This window comes from Notolabrus celidotus, chromosome 2 (assembly GCF_009762535.1).
Source record: "Notolabrus celidotus isolate fNotCel1 chromosome 2, fNotCel1.pri, whole genome shotgun sequence".
Taxonomy (NCBI): domain Eukaryota; kingdom Metazoa; phylum Chordata; class Actinopteri; order Labriformes; family Labridae; genus Notolabrus; species Notolabrus celidotus.
Genome location: NC_048273.1, coordinates 27,233,037 through 27,254,690, shown reverse-complemented (window position 1 = coordinate 27,254,690; position 21,654 = coordinate 27,233,037). Strand labels below are relative to the sequence as shown.

Here is a 21,654-nt window from a genome sequence, read left to right as displayed (position 1 = left end):
CACTGTGTTATTCTCCTCTACAGTTACTGTCAGTCATTTGTTGAAACTGGGATTATGTTTAATTACTCAGAAAAAGATTAGGACTACTGCAGCATCTATGAGATGTAATGATCAGCCTCCTGAGATCCCGCTCAGATACAACATATGACCTGCATTTCAGACCTACAATAATAACCATAATTAAAATCTGTTTGATCGACTGGAAGTAGAGGCAGTGACGACGATTGATCATTCAGTTGACTTAACACAAACATCCCTGATACAGCCCTGCATTTTGAAACCATGTATATATTAGCATTCAATGCTAAGGATAAATGAATATACCGGCAGTTTGCACAGTTCATGGATGTCATGCAACTGGCCACTTTACCTAAATCAGGGGTTCCCGAAGTTTTCAGCCTCGGACCCCAGAAATATAGATGCCAAAGACTGGCGACCCCAACTGTCCCAACATTAAAATTGGTTTCATGCTTGATTTAGCTGGTCTGCAGAAAAGTAGCCTACCTGTTGCACATGTGATTGTGTTTCCTGTGCTTTCATGAATGAACGTGCTGCTACTGATGTTTGTTAGCAACAAAGAAAGACAGAAAACTAATTAAACAATTGTATTTGTAAGGTTTATTTCAAATGTAAGTGCAATGTTTGTTAATATTTTAACAATATTGGGTAAAATATGCCAGTTAGAATACTTAATATTAAAACATCCTGGAAGACATCTCGCGACCCCATAGGGGGCCCAGACCCACACTTTGGGAACCCCTGGTTTAAATCACAGAGCATCTCTGAATTGATTCCTTGTTATTTTAATACAGTTAGTATTTCTTATTAACTGGCTTTCTTACTGACCTTCCAGCTGTGTGAGATGCTTAATTCTGATTGGTCAAAACCCCTTGACAACGGTTATTAACTTTCACTACGATGAGTAACTCCAGCAGCAAACTAATCACACGTCATGTCAATTCAATCTGCAGGGTCTTGTCTCACCCTGTCAAGGTTCTATTTCCCTTAACCACCTGCTAACCATACATTATCCCTTACTTGTTGTCATATTATTGACTGCTGCAGATGGGAGACGTGTGTGTGCTACAGCACTTTTAGTGAATGGAAAGAAAAGAAAATGACACTTTTGGAAACAAAAGTTTTGAAATGCTGAATCGATAGATGTATATTTGACTCTGAGTGCTGAATTATATTAATATGAATTTGGTTTTAATACAACTCAAATTAAAAATATAAACGCTGTGCACTGATATATAAACTGTATCAGCATTTTAATGAGTTAAATGTGAAAGACAGCTCTTTGTTTACTGTGTGGCCATAAAATGTTTAAAACACAGAAATATGAGCGCACTGAGGGAGAGAGGGCAGCTAGGAATGGAGACACGAAGGGAAACAGAAACAAGCAATAGAGTTGCAGAGTCCAAAACAAGAGAGACAAAAGAGAGGAATAAATAATAATGGGTTTGTGGGTTCAGGGGTTTCTGAGGAGGAGTTTATCCACACGGTGGCTGTGGCTGAAGTAGAGCTGACAGCAGCAGCCTGCAGCTCTAATGAAAGTGTCTGTGGAGGGGAAAGGGTTTCATTAAAACCATATTGGAGGGCAACATCATTTCATCCTCACAGCCCACACACACAGAGTACACACACACGCACACTCTGGAGAGCTAACAATCTCTGTAACCTCCCTATCATCCCATTTCCTCGACTCTCTTTCATCTGAGCTGATCTAAAAAGCGGGGGAATCATTTTAGGCGATGCCAGCGGATGAGCTTGGATGCTCTCATCGGCCTGTCCAATTTTTTGTGCATGAAAAGTATGACAGCCTGAATGACGATGGCGGTTGCAGCAGGAGGAAACCTCCACAGTCAGGAAGAGACAGTTAAAGAATGCAAAGAAAGATGCATTCAATATTACTGATGTTGTTTTTATCCTTTGGACTCTGCAATAAATATGAGTACAGCCACCATCAAAGACAGATGTCTCTTGGCGCTCAGCTGCTGAAAGAATAAATGCTTCAGTTATTATAGTCTTAGTTTTTGGTTGATTTTAGCAGGATAAGGATGAAAACAGCGAGGGAAATTTAAGACATAATAGTGTCCTACCCTTTTGCTAAGGAGAAGTCTGGCTCTAAAATGCCTGTAACCTTTTAAAAGGATTAATGGAAGTGGGAATACGTTTTTGGCAAGCTTGAATTTGGCTTCAGGAAATGCAAAAGGAGCCGAGGAGGTTAGCCGGATCATTGAGATTTAACCGAGGTAAGAAGGGGGGTGCGAGGACCAGAAGTGAGGAAATACCAAACCAAGGTTATAGGAGGGGTGTTTGGAGAGGCTGCCGGCTGCATTAACATACAGCAGAGGGAAAGCGATAAGGATAGGAGGGCCGAGTGCAGGATTGAGACGCAGCCGCACACAGGAGATAGGAGGAGGGATGGTTGCAGTGTTGAGATAACTGCGAGGCCCGAGCTGATAGATGAGGGCAGCTCCAAGGTCAGCCTGAGAGCGGTATGACTGCATAACATTATCATCACTCAGGACTGTGAGTCTGAGAGTGTGCTTCATATCTGAGAGAGTATACAAAGGTATGAATCTTGGAAAATGATATGCTGTGAACCATGCTTTCGAATGATTGTAAGACATTTATGTAACAAAGCAGCAGAAAGGCCACGACACAGATTGAGGGGATTTAAACCTTCTGAAAGAAGGCCTGCGATGAACTGATCGTTGTTTGCATAGAACTGACATAATAATAACTAGTAAGGACTTCATTCTTTATGTGGCCAAGAACCAAGACATCAATATTTCAAATCAACGATAACATCTTTACAGCATGTGAAAAATACATGATGATACAGCCAGCAGTTACTACTAAGTGACTTTCAAAAACATTATTTCTCAGTTGATTACATCCCACTGAGTGTTGCTGTTTATCTCTTTCTCCAGAGTCTCGGTTTCACTGTAAATTGTAAGTAAAACAAAGGCTTCTTCCTGACTGACTTCAGCTTTCGGTATGAGCCTGAAAAAGAAACCAGTATACTTGAGATTTGATTGTAATCACGTGTTCTTAAGTTTGGCAAATAAAATTATAATGTGATTTTTAGAATGGAAGTTGAATCAATCATTTCTTAAGCTAGGAAATCTTAACTCTAAGTGGCTTTTGCAACACAGCATCAAACAGATCTGTCGCCTGAGTTGAAAGTTTTGATCTGGAACGATAAAGTTTGCTGCACTTGCATGCAGATATATGTTTATAGAGATGAATCAATTTCTGTTAGGGTATACTGATGGGAGCAGGGACGTCATTATGGCGGATTGGTCTCTGCCTGCTTTTGCTCTCCACATGGACTGTCTTTACTGTTCACATCACAGCCTGCTGATAAGTGACTGGCCAATACAGCTGGAACTAAAAGCAGATTAATAATACTTACTGAGACCACTTCCCATACTACTAAATAACCAGATCCCCTGTAGTTATGGATCATACATCTTGTGTAAAATCTTAAACTAGAGATCAGCTAGAGGCTAAATTTCAAAGTTCACATTAAATTTGAATTTTACAGATTCAAATTGATAAAGCTTTTTTTTAATCCTCCAAGAAATGACCTTATAATAATCAAAATATCATTGTAGAACCAAATTTCTATAGCAGATGAAACACTGAAATGTCTTTTGGCTCTACCTTCTTTTAGTTCTGAGATCTGCTAAGAAAATCAAGCAAGTCTCACTGAAAAATGCACAGGGGTTAAAATATCTTAAATGGTCATGTGCAATCCGCTGTTTATGTTTCTGCTTTCAGAAACCTTTGTGATTAAGTTTTTGTTTTCAAATTCATTGAGAAAAGACAGAAAGTGTCATTTTATTTAATTTAAGCACTGATTGTGTCACATTTTCATCTAATTTAATGAATTGTTGTAACAAAAGCTGTACATTCAATTCTAGATATAACTCACATCACATAGAAATTGCCAGAGTTGGCACTGGTCTAAGAAAAGTTCCCTCTGAATCAAATCTTCACTAATTATCTGCAGAAAGTATCTGGAGCCGGGTTCTTCAGACAGCGCAGCCTGACCGTGGAATGACTCATCAAGCACCACGAGCCAAGACAAATAAAAGCAAACAAGTACAGAGTGAGCACAAGACCAATATTTATTTAAATACAACATGTCCTCTTCTCCCCTAAGCTTTGTATTGAAAGAGTCGGCCGCCTTCATGTGTCTTCAGAAGATTCAGCTTTGGAAAATCGGAGCAATAATGAGGCAAACATTCATCAGTTCAACCCGCAGTGTTTTCATTCGGCTTAACAATATCTGGAACGGTTTGGAGAAGTTTCAGGGTTTCATAAGTTTTTAGGTCTTTGTCGTTTTTTTGGAAAGACCATTTTTTAGTAAAGTTTTCATTGTCTCAACTTGTTAAACAGAAATATATATGTTTGAATGGATTATGTGAAGTAGTATAAGTGAACAATCTCTCCCAAAAAATACAACTCTCACTGGATATTCTTTACTACGAGTTAAGTCTTCATTAAATGGGTGATCTCAAAAATGAAAACAGCTAAGAAAAGTTTGTAAACATTTCAAAACTTCTTTTTTTGCTCTTTTAGTAAAATATTTTTCTACAATTTTATGTTTTTTAATATGTAACCATTGCTGACAGGCCACTGATTTTGCATATCTTTATGGAGGATACAAACAATATTAGTTACCAGTGAAGGCTTGATGACACTAGTATCAATAAAACAGTACATTTTAACTTCCTCTTAACATCACAGAAAAGCTTCCCAAAGTAATTTTGATTCCTTAATATGAATAAGAAACAACAACGTGTCTCTGAACCATGAATTTAAAATGTGCATGAGTAAACTATGAGTGCATTCTCACCGAGAGCAGAGCTATGAAAACCATGCTAAGTATGCAGGCAGTATGCAGAGAAGGCCCGCTCTCCTACAATGATCGAAAACATGCTGAGGGGGAAGGGAGAGGAGAGAGAGGTGCATAATGAGGAGAAAGAACAGGGGAGAGATGAAGATAAGGAGAAGGGGTGGAGGGAGGATGAAGTGAAGGGCATTGAAGAGGAGAGGGACAGGAACAAGGAGGCAGAATAATACAAAGGGGAGGAGTAAAGGGGGAAGGGGAATGAGGAGAGATAAGAATGAAAAGAGAGGGAGGTTGGGATTACGGTAAAAGGAGGGAAAGTAAACAAAAGTAAGGGGAGTGGATGAGGAGAGGAAAAAGCTGACAGATGAGGATGAGGCAGGGGAGGAAGGTGAGAGGTAAAGAAATGGCTGATACAAAGTTAACATAAGGTCAAATTTAGGCAGAACTTTGTTCCTGCCAAAGGACAATTTCTCGTCTTAAAATGTGAAGCTGATGTGGTGCCAAAAACTGAAGTACCTCGGGCAACCACTTGAGGCTGACACCAAAAGCCTAGGATGCCACATACACACGCATTCAAAAAACACGATCTTTACGGCAGAAATAAACATGTTTAAAGCATTTTTTAAAAAACACTTTTAGTCTGAATAGCTCAGTTCTGTATCGGCATAACTGTTTGGGGGTTGATCTTTTTGTAACTCGTTAATTTTGTGCTAATTAAAGTTACACGTTTTGCACAATTAATGGGGACACTGTAGCGGTTAGAGAAAAGGCTAAGGCCAGCTTTGTCTCCCTTTCTTTACCTTGGACAGTTTGAAAGTGTGGAATGCTGGAATGTGATTTAAATTATTTGGGCTTTTTAACGCACTGCAAACACTCAAATCTTAGCGAGTCCATTCGTCTTGTTACTACTCAAAGTATTACATTACATTTAATAGCGGGCATATTGACCTGTCAAGTCAAGATATAATTCTATAACAAGCTTAAAACTAGAGATTCATTGATGTTGATGAAACCTCGCCAGGCAGAGATGATTAATCTTGTAGTTGATTACTATTTGACGTAGAGTAACCAGTATCGAATCGTTTTAAATTTCAGTAATTGTAACTGCTTTTATTCATTTGAATAATAACCATTTACACAACTAGTTACAGCAAAGAAAAGTGGAGTTACAGTAACTCACAACAATACTGCTGCCTATTTGATCAGAGCTCAATCTTTCTATGTATTTTTAAGCAGTAATGTAAAATACTAGGACAGTTTCCGCATGTCTATGTCTGTCAACAATTATAAATAACAATCCTATGTGTTTGAGAAAAGAGGCTATTTGAAGATAGGAATTTTACTATATACGATATTAACAGTTTTCTGGTGTAAAATATAATTCTTCATAAAAATAACTGTCAGATTAAAGAGTCATGAAACTATCTGTTAGCTGCAGCCCCACAGGAGGACGCAGAGGGATGGTAGCACAAAGGCTGAACAGCCGGGTGTCAATCATGCGTGTGTGGTCTGTCAGTGAGAGGTTTGTAATCCTGCTGTAGTGTTGCCAGAGGCGCCAAACCCTTGGTGTAATCTCAGTCTGACTGCTTTTTGTCTGTCAGTTTAGGTGTGGGAGAAGGTTTCCTAAAAAAGTACTGGCAATGAAAAACAGAAACGGCAGTTTTAAATCCTAAAAACAGAAGCGATTTTAGCCTGTTCGGTTGTTTTTCTACATTTCGTAGAGCCACCTCTAAATCACTGATATAAAAGCATTTGTAATTCCTTCCACAGCTGATGTAACAATGGTGTTCATCTTCTCACTCGTTCTTGTGGCTCTCCTTCCTGACAAAGTTCTGCATCTTTTCAAGTCAAAGTTACAAACATCTCAACACCCCCTCCTCCAAAACCTCCCTGATCACCACTTTCTCCCCAGCTGGCCCCTGGAACAACCCCATCTCCTTTCTCAAAATTCATTGCTGACATTCCCAGAAGTGAAGGTGGAGAGTTGGCTCGGGCATAAAACGATTCTTGTTGTTGGAAAAAAAAAACATTAGAAATGAAAAACTGCAAGGGAACCCTGCAGCATGTGTTAGCTCCTATATTATCTTGTCAGAGAGAGAGGACGATGAGCGAGTAAAGCAGCAGGTTGTAAATAGCAGCGGCGGCAGAGCGTTGAAGAAGTACAAGAGAAAAGATGGATCAGAGGAAGTAAAGATGTAATGGTGGTGCAATTAATAGTGCTGACGACTCAGTTTAAGGCTGTTTGTTTGCTTTGTCTCTGACAGCATGGTGGCTAAGGGGGGGGTGTACATCATCATGCACAAACTTTAAACTCACTGCATAAGGAATTATTCCTGAATAAACAAGCAGGTGCATCTTTACAAAGATCTTCTTCTGTAAAAGGTCAAACGTCATCGAAGTTTATGAGTTAGCCGTCACACCCTCACAAGGTTAAAATAAATGAGCATAAAAGGAAAACTGTCTGCCCACTTTTCCAATTTGTTATAGTGACTTTTTTGTCAAAAGCAAGGTTTTCAGCAGCACGGCCTCTCCGGAGTATATTTATCTATCTCATGATTTAATGTTCTCCGTATTAAAATGTTCATAAAAATTCTGCAGGATGAATCATATATATTTCAATGCCAAGGCGGACATTAATTATGAGAAGGGAGGGATCACATAGCGTCTGAGTCTCCATTAGTTACAGCGGCGGCTGACTTAGTCCCCCTCCTGTTTCTGAGAAAAGACACCGTGAATCAGCCGATGTGTTCGCTCGGCCTGTGATGAAGGGCAGGACAATGTGAGGGCTTTAACAGATTGTTCGGAGGAAAAGGACAGCGTGGCGGGGGGGTTGGAAAGGGGGCAGTCATTGTCGGCAGCTAGAGAGGGGAGGATGAAATAAAAAGGTGATGAAAAGGAGAGAAAATGTGGGGTTAGAATGAGGAGAAACAGAGGGCTGGATGTAAGTAGAGAGGGCCCATGAGGAGAAAGTGTATTATGTCCTCGGGTTCACTGGAAAAAAACAAGCAGCAGATGTGTGTATGGTTTAAATATTTGCATGCATGTGAGCTAAACAGAGTGCACCAATAATCCCTCAGAACTGCCGAAAACAACTCCATACTCTGACTGAAGAGCTCCTGGGATAACAAAGTTTTGGAAGTAATTTTTGAAAGGCCCTGGAGGTACAAGCAAACATGTTAGCATAGATAGCAAAAATGTTATTATGTGGATGAAAACTGAGCCTGGAGGTAAAGCTTCAAACTTTCAGGTTAATCTTCAACAGTCAACACAGCAATGGACTCTGGGAAATAATCATTCAGAGGGACGAGCAATCGACACAGACCGTCTGGACCCTTTAAGACACGGTGAGGACCGCAGACACCTAGAAGGAGCATGTGGATACACAACTCTTTTATGATGGAGGGAGTCAAGGCAACCCCAATTGAGGAGGATCCCAAGGTAGTCCTAGACCTATGCAGAGGGAACATTTACAGCCAATTTTATATGAGGAGACTTAAGGACTTCCCTGAGGATACAAAGGTGTCCAGGGGCAAGGAAGCCTAACTCTGCTTATCTCACTGTTAACCACCTGTGAAATATGTCTGCAGCATCTGAGCTGTGAACGCTGCAACAATCTGAGAAATATGTCTTATAATCTTTCAATAACATTTCTTAGGATATAAGGGTATTTAAATGGAAATATAACGTACTGAATATCGTTTGACAATCTTACTATTAGAACTTTATTCATTTATTTATTGGTACAGCTGTGGAGGTAGCTTCAGTAGTTGAGTCCAATACAAATATTGGGACAATAAAGCACATTGTATGGTTTTGTTATAGTACCATATTGTATATTATTGTAACATATAGAATCATATCTTTTCATCTCGTGTCAATTTTATGGTATTAACTCATATTCTGTGTCTATCATGCCAAACCATTTCATATCATATTGTATTATACTGAATTGATGTGTATGGCATCATATTGTATCTGTTTTTTTCAACATTTTCCAACAAAAAATCTATTCTTAAACATTACATCTAAAGCATATCTAATCCTGAGGTCAGTCTACATGTTTCAAGCATGGTTAAAGCCAGATCCGGTAGACGTAGGGTGTCGGGACATGATGGCCCCGGAAATCTGTCATTTTCATCCAGTGTAGAGTGTCTTAGTGATCAACAATCAGATCCACCTCTGGGACCTCACGAAAGAAAATTTGTTTGTTTGATTTTTTTTCTCTACCTTCTACGATTGGTTCCCTCTCATGAGTGAGATTGACCAATAAGAGCACAGAGAGCTCTGCACGTGCCAAACAGAATGGCTCAGTGAAAGAGGAATGATGAAGTTCATGCTATGGGACAGAGGAAAAGTTTGTCAAGATCTTGCAACAACAATTCTGCCATGTCGTCATGAGACTTCCACAACAGGTCAGGAGAAAAGAGAAATGTTGGGGAATAAAAGCAGACGTATTTCAGCGACCTGACAGGTTAGCATTTCCAGGTAATGTCTAGCTCAGCTCCTCTACCTTTCAATGTCATCACGTCAGCCATGATGATTGGTTGGGTACCATCAAGTAGTCAGTCATGTCTGTAGTCTCAGTCATTGAAGTATGTTGAATGTACTTTACTAATTCCACGGCCGCTTCTCACTTTCTTTTTTTTTTCAATTTTCTTTTTATTTAAGTTCAAGATAGATTTATACAGCACATTCTCAAATGAGCACTTTTTTTCCACAAGAAAAAAAAAACAAAGAGGACAGACAAAATTACAACAAACAAAGAAAACATAACAGTCCATGTGTAGCAGTGAACTAAGGGGGTTACAGTACGGCTGTAGATCTTTACCTGAAATCCGTTCTATGGGGGTTAATGAACTCAATCCATCCTTTCCAACATTTATCAAAAACATCTCTTTTGAGCCTCAGAGTAAACGTTAGTTTTTCCAAGTTCTTCCAATTGTACTCTCTCCAAGACAGCAAGTTAGTTGACTTCCATTGCTTGGCATTTAAATCCTCCCACTCCTCCATCGAGATTGCAAAGTTACCCTCACGTTTCCATTTCTCTTTTATGTAGGATGTATTCGCTCCTCTTAACTCCTGGAAGCCTTTGTATAGCTTAAAGATAGTTTTGAAACTTGGCTGGGATTTGTAAGCTGAAATGAAAATTCTTAATATACTAAACCCAGACCTAGAGTTTCCAAACTTTCTTTGCTGATGGATTTGTCAGTATAATTTCTCAACTGTAAACATCTAAAAAGATCTTTATTGACCAGGCCATACTGCTCTTTTAAGTCTTGAAAACTTTTGAGGGAAGAGTCTCCAAATAGGTCCAAATAAATAGTCAGACCTTTTCCCTGCCATGATTTAAAACTTGCGTATCATGGGCTATCCAGCAAATCAGCAAAGAAGGCTCTGTGGGGCCAAAAGAGTTCACCACCTTGAACCAGCGCTTCTCACTTTCACAGACATACAAGGTTACCTCAAGCAGTATCTGGCAGGATAAATGACTTGTAAACATCTGAGGTACTTCACATTTTTCAGTAAGCCTTGCATGCTTAAGGCAGCTGGCAGCAGATTCAAAGGCAGCATTAGGGTTTGAAAGTGTGACGTAAACTCTATTGGGCTGTACCTATTAACTATCTGCTGAACAATAAAGCTAGTTAAGCATTAGCCACTTCTGAAACATACTCAGCTTATGTGGGATTTACAGCCGGCCTCCTGCACTTCCAGCAAGGCAGCATGGGAGAAAGTGCCAATGATAGAGATAAAAGTGGCATTGAACAAGTGCTGTAAAACAGATAAACATTATCTACACAAATAGCCATCATGCTCAATTGATCCACCAATCCAACCCAATCCAGCGCAGTGCAGAAAATGAGAAGCTGAGGAGGAGCCCGAGAAAAGGAAGAGAGGGTAACAAAGCATACAAGGGTCATTATAAGCTCACTTTTTGAACTTTCAACTGTGACCTGAAGTAATAAAAAAAGACTCTGAACAATAACTCAAAGCAAAGAGAGAAAGGGGCCTGGAGAAGAAAAGGGGACACTTTAAAGAAAGGTATTCAAATATATTCAATCATAAAAAAAAGATAAAGATTCTGGCAAAATTTTAAAAAACAGCAAACAGGGGGATAAACATAAAATATTCAGCAGGATGAATTTCTAAGAGCACCCTCCCCTCCAGACAAACCCTACCATCACTGTTTTCTGAATTCATGCATCAAAATGGTTTTATTCACTGAAAAATGCATCTCCAGATTATTCACTGGTCTCAAACACACAGGACCCGGAAGGTGCTGATTTTCATCAGGCCTCTGGATATCAGCCCTGTTGAAAAATGTGGTTTCAGATCTTCTATGAGATTAATTGAAAGACTGTCCTTCCTCTTTTCTAGTTTTCAAGGTAAAATGTCTGAGTAAGGCAGAGAGAATGAGTCGCAGGTCCGACAAAGGACAGTGAATGCATCTCACCTGTTCTCAAAAGCAAAAAAAATGTAAGGAGAAAAACAGTTTGAGTCTGTATTTTATTCAAATTTTTTCAATGAAGTCATGCATGACTAAAAAAAATTTGTTATGCAATAGTCGAGGTGAACTTTTCTCCACTTTTTTTCTGTCTGTTTCTCCGTCAACAGCTCTTTGCTTACAGTTTCTGTCACAGTCCGTGGAGTGCACGTCAAGATGCAACGTGTTGTTGAAGGTGGGAAAAGTGTATGTTACGGATGTCTTGAACTATTTAACTGGGGCTTCTACCAAGGATCAGAAAAGCCTTTATGAAAGTAAATGGCTTCATTAAATTTAAATATCCTCCTGATCAGTGAATTAGTTCCTTGTTCAAAAAAAAGGTTTGGAGAATAACAAAACACATTTGGTGAGTCAATAGACATCCTCAAATATTGTTTTTTTATCCATCCATTATCTTGACCGCTTATCCCGTTAGGGGTCACGGGGGGCTGGAGCCTATCCCAGCTGGCTTTGGGCAGAAGGCAGGGTACACCCTGGACAGGTTGTCAACCTCACAGGGCTAACACAGAGAGACAGACAACCATTAACGCACACACTCACACCTACGGGCAATTTAGAGTGATCAATTAACCTGGAGAGCATGTTTTTGGACTGTGGGAGGAAGTCAGAGTACCCAGAGAGAACCCAAAGATATTCAGCTTGTTGTCATTCAGAAATCAGAAATACAGTGATCCCAAGAGAGAAGATGAATTCAGGGAATTAGAGTTCTCTTTAGTTTTACCTGTTTCTAGAACTAGAGGTCGACAGATATCAGTTTGTCAATGGCCAATGCTGATAATTAAAGAGCAGGTCGATATATTTAATGATATATAATGATTTATCATGTCAGTTTTTTTGCGCTTGATAAAATACTACAATTATAAATGATAACATGAAATTAAAAACTGTCTGGGTTTAAAACTGCCCTTTGAACCCCCCTGCTTCCTATTGGGAATATTACCAGGAGATGAGAAGTACAGTGGCCATGCAGCTCTGCTGAGGGTCCTGCTTCTAGTTGCAAAGAAAGTCATCACAATCTCCTGGTTAAGGCCACAGCCCCCCATGGTCACACAGTGGAAGTCCAAATTGGTGGATATTTTTTATATGGAGAACATAACTGCGAGATTACAGTTCAAAACAGATATTTTCACTATTAGCAAGAAGAACAATTCTGCTGAACTGGAAACAAAAAAAAACTTCCAATTGATCTGGCTCTAATGAATGATGAAATGAAGCATTTGCAGTTAGAGAAAATAAAATTCCCCCTGAGAGGAAAAATAAATATGTTTTACTCAATATGGCAGCCGTTTATAGACCATTATAACAAAAAAAAACATGAAAAAATAATAACTTAGCAAAATCTAGGGCACTTGACATCCTCCCAGCTGTATTGTTGTATTGTTGTAGTATAATTTATATTTAAATCAAATTTTTATGTTATTGTTTTGGTATTTTATTTTACTTGTGTTTTGTATATCCTTTGGTTTTCATTTATACATTTTTTTTGTATGCTAGTTTTAGGCATGGATAATAGTGTCTCAGACTTTTGCAATATGTATGTGGAAAAAGAAAAAACCCAATAAAGATATTTTAAAAAAAAAACAGATCTTTTTCAGATAAGGTGGGCGCCTGTTGCTTTGTTTCTTTTTGGCTTACTCTCTGAGGGTTGATTTGTGAAATACATAATTATAATTATTTTATTTTATTTTATTGACTTTTTTTTCTTTAAGTTTTACTATGAGGATTTTTCTTTTTATTATTATTATCCTAATTACTATTTAGAAAAAATATTTATATTTATTATTATTATTATTATTATTTTGATTATTATTATTATTGTTATTATTGTTGTTAATTATTATTAAATTATCATTAAAATCTTAATATTATTATTATTTTGTATGTTTGTATGTAATTATTTTTAATTATTTTTAATTATGTATTATCTAATTATTTATTTTTACTTTCGGACTATGGGCTAGGTGTTTTCAAAAATCTTGGTTCTTATGCCTCTGAGTCTGATGGCTGCATTGCTGTTTTGTGATGTTGGCTGTGTCTAATGAAAACGTAAAAAAAAAAAGACAACAAATGAGAAACAAGATTGCTGAAATTGAATAATAAAAGAAAAATGGTTTAACTAGCAGAGTGTTTTTAGCCGCTCCAAAACACTCATACATCCCTTTTGAAAGGCCATGGGAAGCATTCATGAGTTCCATGAAGTAAGAAAAACTCACCCTCAAAAATGAACAATTTAGAGCAAAATTGAATAAGATCCATTTATTCAGAGCAGTTCTGGGTACAAAGAGCCACTGCTGGCTGTAAAGTGGATGCAATCCAGGTAATGAAAGTGTTCTGTAGTTCTTAGTGAAGGGCACCTTCAGTCAGAGTACCATCCTGCAGGTACACCAGGCCAGAACAAACAAAAGTGTTCTAAGTATGGAACTGATAAAGAATTAATTTAACCTGAATGGGGGGGGGGTGACAGGTGCGGACAGCAGCAGCCTGAGAGCCACATGAGTGTGTTTCACTCTGACCCGACATGACATGACAGTGTTCGTCCACACAGAGAGACTCAGCCTCGTCTGTTCCTCTGATGTGTTGAACACACAGAGCTGTTGCTCCGCTGTCGTTGCGGTGAGCGAGGAGCAAAAACAGGCGTATACATAGAATGGCAGCCAAGTTTGCTAAGCTGTTAATAAACCAGTTCTGGCTGGGTGCCCATTTAATTTATGCCCTCATAAAAAGTGTTTGTGGATACGTTTTGCTGGAACTTCAAAAAATGTTTTTGTGTTTAAAATAAATGAAGCCACTTTTTTTCAGAGGAGGAAATTAGTTTGAAATGTTTGCATGTCATTTATTTTTGTCAATAGGATCAAACCGCAAACAAAGCTAATTCATTATTTAAAACAAAAACCCAATCAACCAGATTTCTAACTAATGTCCTCGCTGTGGTGAAGAATAACAAAGAGACTGCAGAGCACGACAGTGTGCAGACGAGGTGCATTCATCATGAACTAAAAAAAGGCACAGAGCATTCAGCAGCAGCCACAGATAAAAGGGAGTGGAGGCCTTTCTTTCTTCATAGAAGACATCTCTGCAAATGGAAAAATGTGGGTGGATTAATTGGACAGAGGTTGAGCCTCTGAATCTTGTTAATGTCAATCAAACTGAGGTAGGTTAACTCCATGTGCCGCTAATTAAAAGGAGATCATGAGAGCCAATGGCTGAGACAACCCCAGTCTTCAATCCGATGCCACAGCAGAGGTTGTGTGTTTCTACCATAGGCTGTATAAATTATGGACACAATCTTAGTGATGTCACCCATTGCTAATCTAGAACCTGGTGAAGAGGTGGAGTTGAGGTAAGCAGAATGAATCTTGGTTGCTGACTACAAATTACTGACATATCAAATCAGCCATGCCCCTTACGATGGGTAATTATGCATAACTCATCGCCTCTATGTGATCACAACAGATTAGCTATTGAAGATATCAACGCAAATATATGAATATGGGACCTAATGGTGCTTCATTGGCCTTTGTAGCCAGCCTCAAGTGGACACTCAAGGAACTGCAGTTTTTAACACTTTCCCATTGGCTTCAATTTTTGCCATCAGAGTTTGCTGCTTGGTTATAGAATACGCTGTAGATTCACGTAGCCCTGCACCTCCCCAAAGTTGTGACTACACATCCAGACAACGCCGTTAGCCCTGTGATTGGTCTGTTACATAGGTTTCTCTGACACCAAACGTTCATTAAAATGCTAAAATACATCCCCTTGTCTATACCTGCATCCCAGATTTAACTACACGAACTGCTGAACTCTCAGACAATAACAAGGCACGAAAGAATGCTCATTTGCTGCAGCCAGAGGGATGGACAAAGCCTTTCCCCACCAGCACCTCCACTCCGCTCTGCCCTGTCAGTCCCCCGAGACATCTTCTCAGACATGTCTAATCTTCTCATCCCATGCTGCGTCTCAATCTTCCTACGGTCAGTTAACCCAGCACAGGCAGATTAATGAGAAATGAATCCCTTTAATTCATTCTAAAGGTCTCCTCTCCTTTTAAACAGATAAGCTGTAGACAGTCTATGGCCAGAAGGTGATAATTATAATACATGCAAATTGAAAGGGCCTCTGTATTATACAGCATGTCCATTTGAGAGGGAGAAAAGAGGCCTTTTTGGTAGTTGTTTGATAATTGTAAGCCTCATGTCTGGGGGTATACATTATTTAGCTGTGTTAAATATTCAATTCTGATTGGTCAACAGCAAAGGTTATTAATATTCAATAGCAAAAGCACAACAGGGACAAACTGATCTCACACATCAGATCAAATCAATCAAGACCCCTGTCCTTCGTGTTTGGGTCCTCACCCTGTCAGGATTCTAATTTGCATAACCACCCATTCATCACTCATCATCACTTACTTATTTGTCATAGTACAAGGATAAAGACAAACAGAATTAGAGCTGAAATGATCCCATTAAAACATCAGTTTGTTTTAGAGCTTGAGAAGCAATCAATTTTATAATTAAATTGTAATGTTGGAGAATGTTTTAAGGAGAATATTAACTGTTATATAAACTGAATTTGGGTCAGGTGTCCAACCTTGAGAGAACCACTGTCAGATGTAAAGTTTGTCTTCAGTCTGTGGCAATGAAAAGAGCAGGCATGATTATTATTTAGGTACACACACTCACTGCAAGTAATACAAAATTGCAGTAACCAAATTGTCTTATCAGAACTGTGGATGTGTGGTTATGAGTGAAAAATTAGACAACATGAATCAATGTGTTCAAGCTGTAGTTGGTTGCCATAAAACTAAGTTGGGGCACTGAATTAGCTCATGAGTTGAGGCATGTGCCCACATACAGAGGCAATAATCCTCACTGTAGTGACTGCAGGTTCAATTCAGACCTCCGCCCTTTGCTAAATGTCACTTCCCACTTTTTCCTCTCATAGCATCGTGTCTCTCTTTAGCCCTCCTAGCCAATAAAAAATGGCCAAAAGAAACAAAGTTGTAGACTGCTTGTAGCTCACCTAGTAGAGCATTCAGGCTGAGTACCTGACTGACTCTGACTCCAGCCTTCAGCCTTTTCCTCTATGTTGTTCTCATCCTCATTTACCAATAAACAGAAAATTGGAAAAAAATATATCTTAAAAAATAAATTACTTTGTTAAAAAAATCATCTTACAAGTCATTATCAACGCCACACACAGCTGGGAAAAATCATCTACATTTTTTTTTCTCTGACAACTTTTACAATTAATTGCGTCATCAATTAATCAAGAATAAAGCTCATCATTTTGAAAACTAAGCACAAAGTTATGTCCGAAACAAAAAAATAATCTTGTAAACAACAGTCTTTAAGAAATAAATTTTCTCCTGGCAGGAGAGTCTCACCAAGTGAAGATGGAATCGTTTTCCATCTGAGGTCAACTTTTCACACATTTGTTTGTTCAAAGAAGGATTCATCATTCAACAAATACATTCACAACAAAAGTAGAGAGAGTGTGTGAGTGTGTGAGTGTGTGAGTGTGTCTGAGTGTGTGTGTGTGTGTGTGTGTGTGTGTGTGTGTGTGTGTGTGTGTGTGTTCATGTGTGTTCATGTGTGTGTGTGAGTGAGTGAATGTGTGCATATGGCAACAAACCGAAAACAGCTCCTGCACTGTAGTCGACCACTTCCTGCTTGCCATGTCATTACTTTGTTATCAGCTACCAGCATACAGGTGACTAATGCACACAGTGAACAATGACACCATACATCAACTAGGTAGCCTGGCAACCTGCATAGCTCTGACTGAGTGTGCAGAAAGAGACCCAGATAGAATTCTCAGAGAAAGAGAGAGAGAGAGAGAGACACTAGGATCCTATCCCTCCCCTCTCTCTGCCTGTTACTTATTTTAACTCTCCCTGTCCCTTGAAGTTACTAACTATCGTCCTTTCTGGAGTCCCTGCACTCCCTTGTCTCGTAGGTTCCTCTGAGTTGCTGCCGTAGACATCCTGCTGCTGTGGACATGCCAGACTCCAGCTGCCACAACTACTACTATCTGTCTCACCACTATTCTCTCTGTCTCACCACTATTCTCTCTGTCTCACCACTATATTCTCTGTCTCACCACTACTTCTCTCTCTCTCTCTCTCTCCTCTCTCTCTCTCTCACTCTCTCTCTCTCTCTCTCTCTCTCTCTCTCTCTCTCTCTCTCTCTCTCTCTCTCTCTCTCTCTCTCTCTCTCTCTCTCTCTCTCTCTCTCTCTCTGCCGAAGCAGATGGCTGTCTAACATGAGTCTGGTTCTGCTCGAGGTTTCTGACTGTTACAAGGAACTTCCTTGGAATAACATTTGTTGTGATTGGGCCCTAGAACCATAAAGATTGATTGATTGATACTAGAAACAGGTAGCAGAAATTGGCTTGAGAATCTCAGGCAGCATGTTTGGCCACAAGAGGAGAGACAGAGCCTAACAGTAATTTGAAATGATACTGGTAGAAAATGCAGATGAGTTCAAGAGGTGTAAATATAATCCCTTATTTGGACAGAGTTCTAAGCATACTTATGGGAGCTCCGGTGGTCAAGATATGATGTTAAACATCCCCTCACTAACATGTTAGCATCTAAAATCTCAGAGTCAAACTTCTTGAAGCCTGGCAAACATACCTAGATAATGCAGTTGGGGATCGATTGTCTCTGGCATGTATTCACTTCAATCGGTCCCAAACTGGACTAGGCGCAGAACACCTGGTCCAGTTTGGGTCTCCACATTTTGCATGTTGGGCTTTGACACAAACTCACAACTTACAACACATTTGTGCGCCCTATTCAATAAACATGGTTTGCAAAATGCATATTAAGACAGAGAATTTAATAGTTATTTTATGTTTTAAATAGGTTTTTCTTTCAACATTGTTTGGTTTCTATTTTCAACAATGACTAAATCAAAAGCGAAAACCATAAGCAAGGTCTGATTCTAAATTTAAAAAAAAAACATACAGTATCACACTGGGTTAAACTTTTTTTTTTCATATCAACATTCAGTTCAGGTTGCACTAGGTTACTTGCCTCCCAAGTAAAACAACAGTCTTCAGAGCTTTATATCACCAGTCTCATGCTGTCCAGTGCGACCTCCCTTCCATGTTGGATACCTGCGGTTTCCCTCCATTGTGTTGTTAAACCAGTGTCAAACCATTTTCACACTGCAAGGAGCCAAACCAAAGTCTGTTTTCCTGCCAACAACAGCTGCCATGGCAGCACACTGGGAGGTCCACATTATAGGAGTGGGTCACTTCTTTGAAAAGAGCAAAAAGAACATTTTGCACCTTATGCTCAACTGTGTGTGTGTATGTGTGCACATGTGGGAGAGTAGGTGGGTGAAGTGCTGGCATGAGGAACATCACATAACAACACACAGATACAAACTGGAACACTGTGAACTAACCTCACATTTTGAAGCTGATTTGTAGAAATTGTCAGTTTCTAAAAATGTCAGTGGAAGTTGCCCTCATATCCCTTTGAAATAATGAGGTTATAAAGTTCAAACTAAATATGTACTTCTGTTTCCTGTGGACATGCATGTGTGTGGGTTTGAAGGAATCATCCATAAAAACAGGCAATACCTCTACACCACGCACAGGCACAACCTGTATTAGGTTGTTAAGCCAACTGCTGCCAAACTGGCAGACACACTGATTAAGATTAAGTCGACTTTCTGGAGCTGAAAAAGCTGTAAATCTAAGTTGTACTCAGCGGAAAGAAGGAGAGAGAGCGGGAGGAGGGGAGGAGGGGCTCACACTCCAGTGCACTGCTTCAAAGGAAACTTCAAAACAGTGATGGAGCACATGGGAGACAGAAACCTCCAGCCACGCAAGAGAAGTACCAGACACATTTTAGGTGTGTGGAATGACTGCACATTTTAAGAATTGAGTGATTTTATAACTCTCATTGACATTGTACAATGAATCTACATGATGGCACAGCATGCAGTTGATGTGTTTAATCAACTGTTATACAAGTTGTGCATCATTTTGACGATTTGCAAAGCCCTTTTCTTCAATTATTGTAGGAAAAAAAGGCAACAAAAAACTAACTAATGTGTAATTGAAAGTCATTGATTTGTTGATATTTCAAAATTAAGAGGATGCCACTGGATTATTTTCCCCAAAGTAAGAGTAAACTTAAACAATGAGCGTGTTCTCCTTCATTCTGCACCAGAAATACAACAACTTAAGAAAAGATCCACTTTGCATAATGTATCACCACAGCCTGTCATCTCAATGACTTCCAGCGAGCCATTTTAATATGTTGATACTTTCTTGGCAGATGTTGCGTTAAAGTAAATAAAACAATATGCCGAATAAAGCAGCAGCACTCAATTGATGCCAAAACACTCAAAGTCATACTCCACAAGCCATGCTCATATGCCGAGAGTGAGCGAGAGTGGGGGAAAAATGTCAAATCTGATATGGAGTATCGAGAGGAAACTGCACTCACCCGTATTCTTCGCATTGCAGCCACTATTTCCACTCTGCTGCTCGGCCGCGTCACGTCCAGACTGCCGATGTACTGTTGTCAGGGGAATGAAATGCGACAGGTACAACAAATTATTAGAGAAACAGTTGGCTTTTACTTTCATTTACTTGAACTGCTTAGATATCAACTCAATAAAACAATAAACTGAGCGTACAACAAAAGTACAGTCAAAAAAGTTGATTATTTGAACCTACATGCAGGTAACTTTCCCAGTGTGAATGCACAGCCTTTATGGGGCAGTAGTGTGAAACATTGGACTGTTCTGAATAAGTTGTTCACAAGAGACAACACTCGAAACATACCTTACATTTTTATAAGTCGTTAACAAGAAGCTCACTACACTTCAGTGGCATGTGGTTACCTTTGCCTCAAAGTTGATCCCATGCTGGAACGCTTCCTCGTTGTGCAACGGGATCCTCAAATCATGCCCATCATCTACGAGGTTATACTTGGTTTTTGCAGGCATTTTCAAAGTATTTCCTCCTACTCCACGCTACCAATAAACAAAGAGGAAAAATGACCAGGTCGGTTTAAAAAGAGTGTAATCCAGAAAAAAAAAGGCTACTCCAAATCCGGTTAGTGCGTGCTCTCCATCGCAGCGAACCGTCCCAGCATTGCAACCCGGCTACACCGCCCTCAACAGCGGCCAAGTGGCGAGAACTACTCCGTAAGTGCTCCGGTGAATTACCGCCCTCCTGATATTCACCGTCACAGCTTCAAAATCACGCACAGGATACAAGAAACGACGACATGCGCGCGTACAGATGTGTTTTCCCGACTTTTCCTGTGGTGGGCGTGGAGAAGTTGGTCGGTCTGGTTTCTGCCTCCTGCCCCGGAGTCTCCCTCCGCAGTTGAGGGGGGGTGTGATTGGAGGAGTCCGGGGATCCCACCTGTTTCCATTGGAACATAGGCGCACAGTGGCTCTTTGGAGGAGGGGCTCAAAGTCTGGTACCTGCCCCTTCTATTCTTTCCTACTCCCTCGTACACACAGCAAAAAATACACTACACAAACTCGTGGGAATAACCTTAGTGTGACACTTGCAAACTAAGGTGTGGTGCAGCCTGTGTACTTACTCTGTAAATACTGGCTGTGTTATTACAACAATACGGACATATTTTATTTGTTATGGACGACAATTTAAGATAGTTCAAACACAAAGCGTGCTCATTTTCAGCTCTAACTGCCTCCACTTATGCAGTGTTATTAAAATATAGCATCCCAAAACAATTTTGAAAACTTTAGTCCAGAACTGAGAATACAATTACTTTGTGACTTTTTTTTGTTAATATTTCTCACTTACAAAGGTAAATTACCTGTCTACCAATGCAAGATCCTCAGATGTTGTTTTTTTTTTTAGATGGGACAGATGGTAATCTACACCCTTGAAATTAAACTCTAATCCAATCTTCTGTAATGAAAAAGGAAAACATGACTTCTCCGATGAGGTAGAAATGTAGTTGTCACACTGCCTCTGAATGAAATATAAAGGGAAAGGCTACCAACTAGTGGCCATATTTGCCAAGACCTGTAGTTATAAATAGTGCAAATGTAGGAATGAATTCTCTCTTTCTTGTATATTCCTTAATTGGCTCATAAATTATTATACTCCACGGATCTGTTCAGAAAAGGGGTTTTGACTTTTAATGTGAATGACAAATTGCTTCTGACAAAAACTGGTGCAAGACTCAAAGCTTTCTTTATGGGGTCACTTTGTGGTCTAAAATATAAAACCTCTGACATAAAGTTTTAAAACTGTTCAGTATCCAAATGTTATT

The 21,654-nt window shown here is 39.5% G+C and overlaps 1 protein-coding gene across 1 annotated transcript in view; it reads right to left on the bottom strand.

Annotated features, from left to right (window-relative positions):
* The window catches only part of LOC117832707 (carboxyl-terminal PDZ ligand of neuronal nitric oxide synthase protein-like), a 224,937-nt gene extending 204,244 nt beyond the window's left edge, over positions 1-20,693 (bottom strand). Inside the window, exons 1-2 of the mRNA XM_034711947.1 lie at positions 20,240-20,693; positions 19,840-19,911 (exon numbers count right to left, since the gene is read on the bottom strand). Of these exons, the coding sequence (XP_034567838.1) occupies positions 19,840-19,911; positions 20,240-20,344 (177 nt within the window). The 5' untranslated portion in view covers positions 20,345-20,693. The remainder of the gene's footprint in view (positions 1-19,839; positions 19,912-20,239) is intronic.
* Between the last annotated feature and the right edge of the window lie 961 nt (positions 20,694-21,654).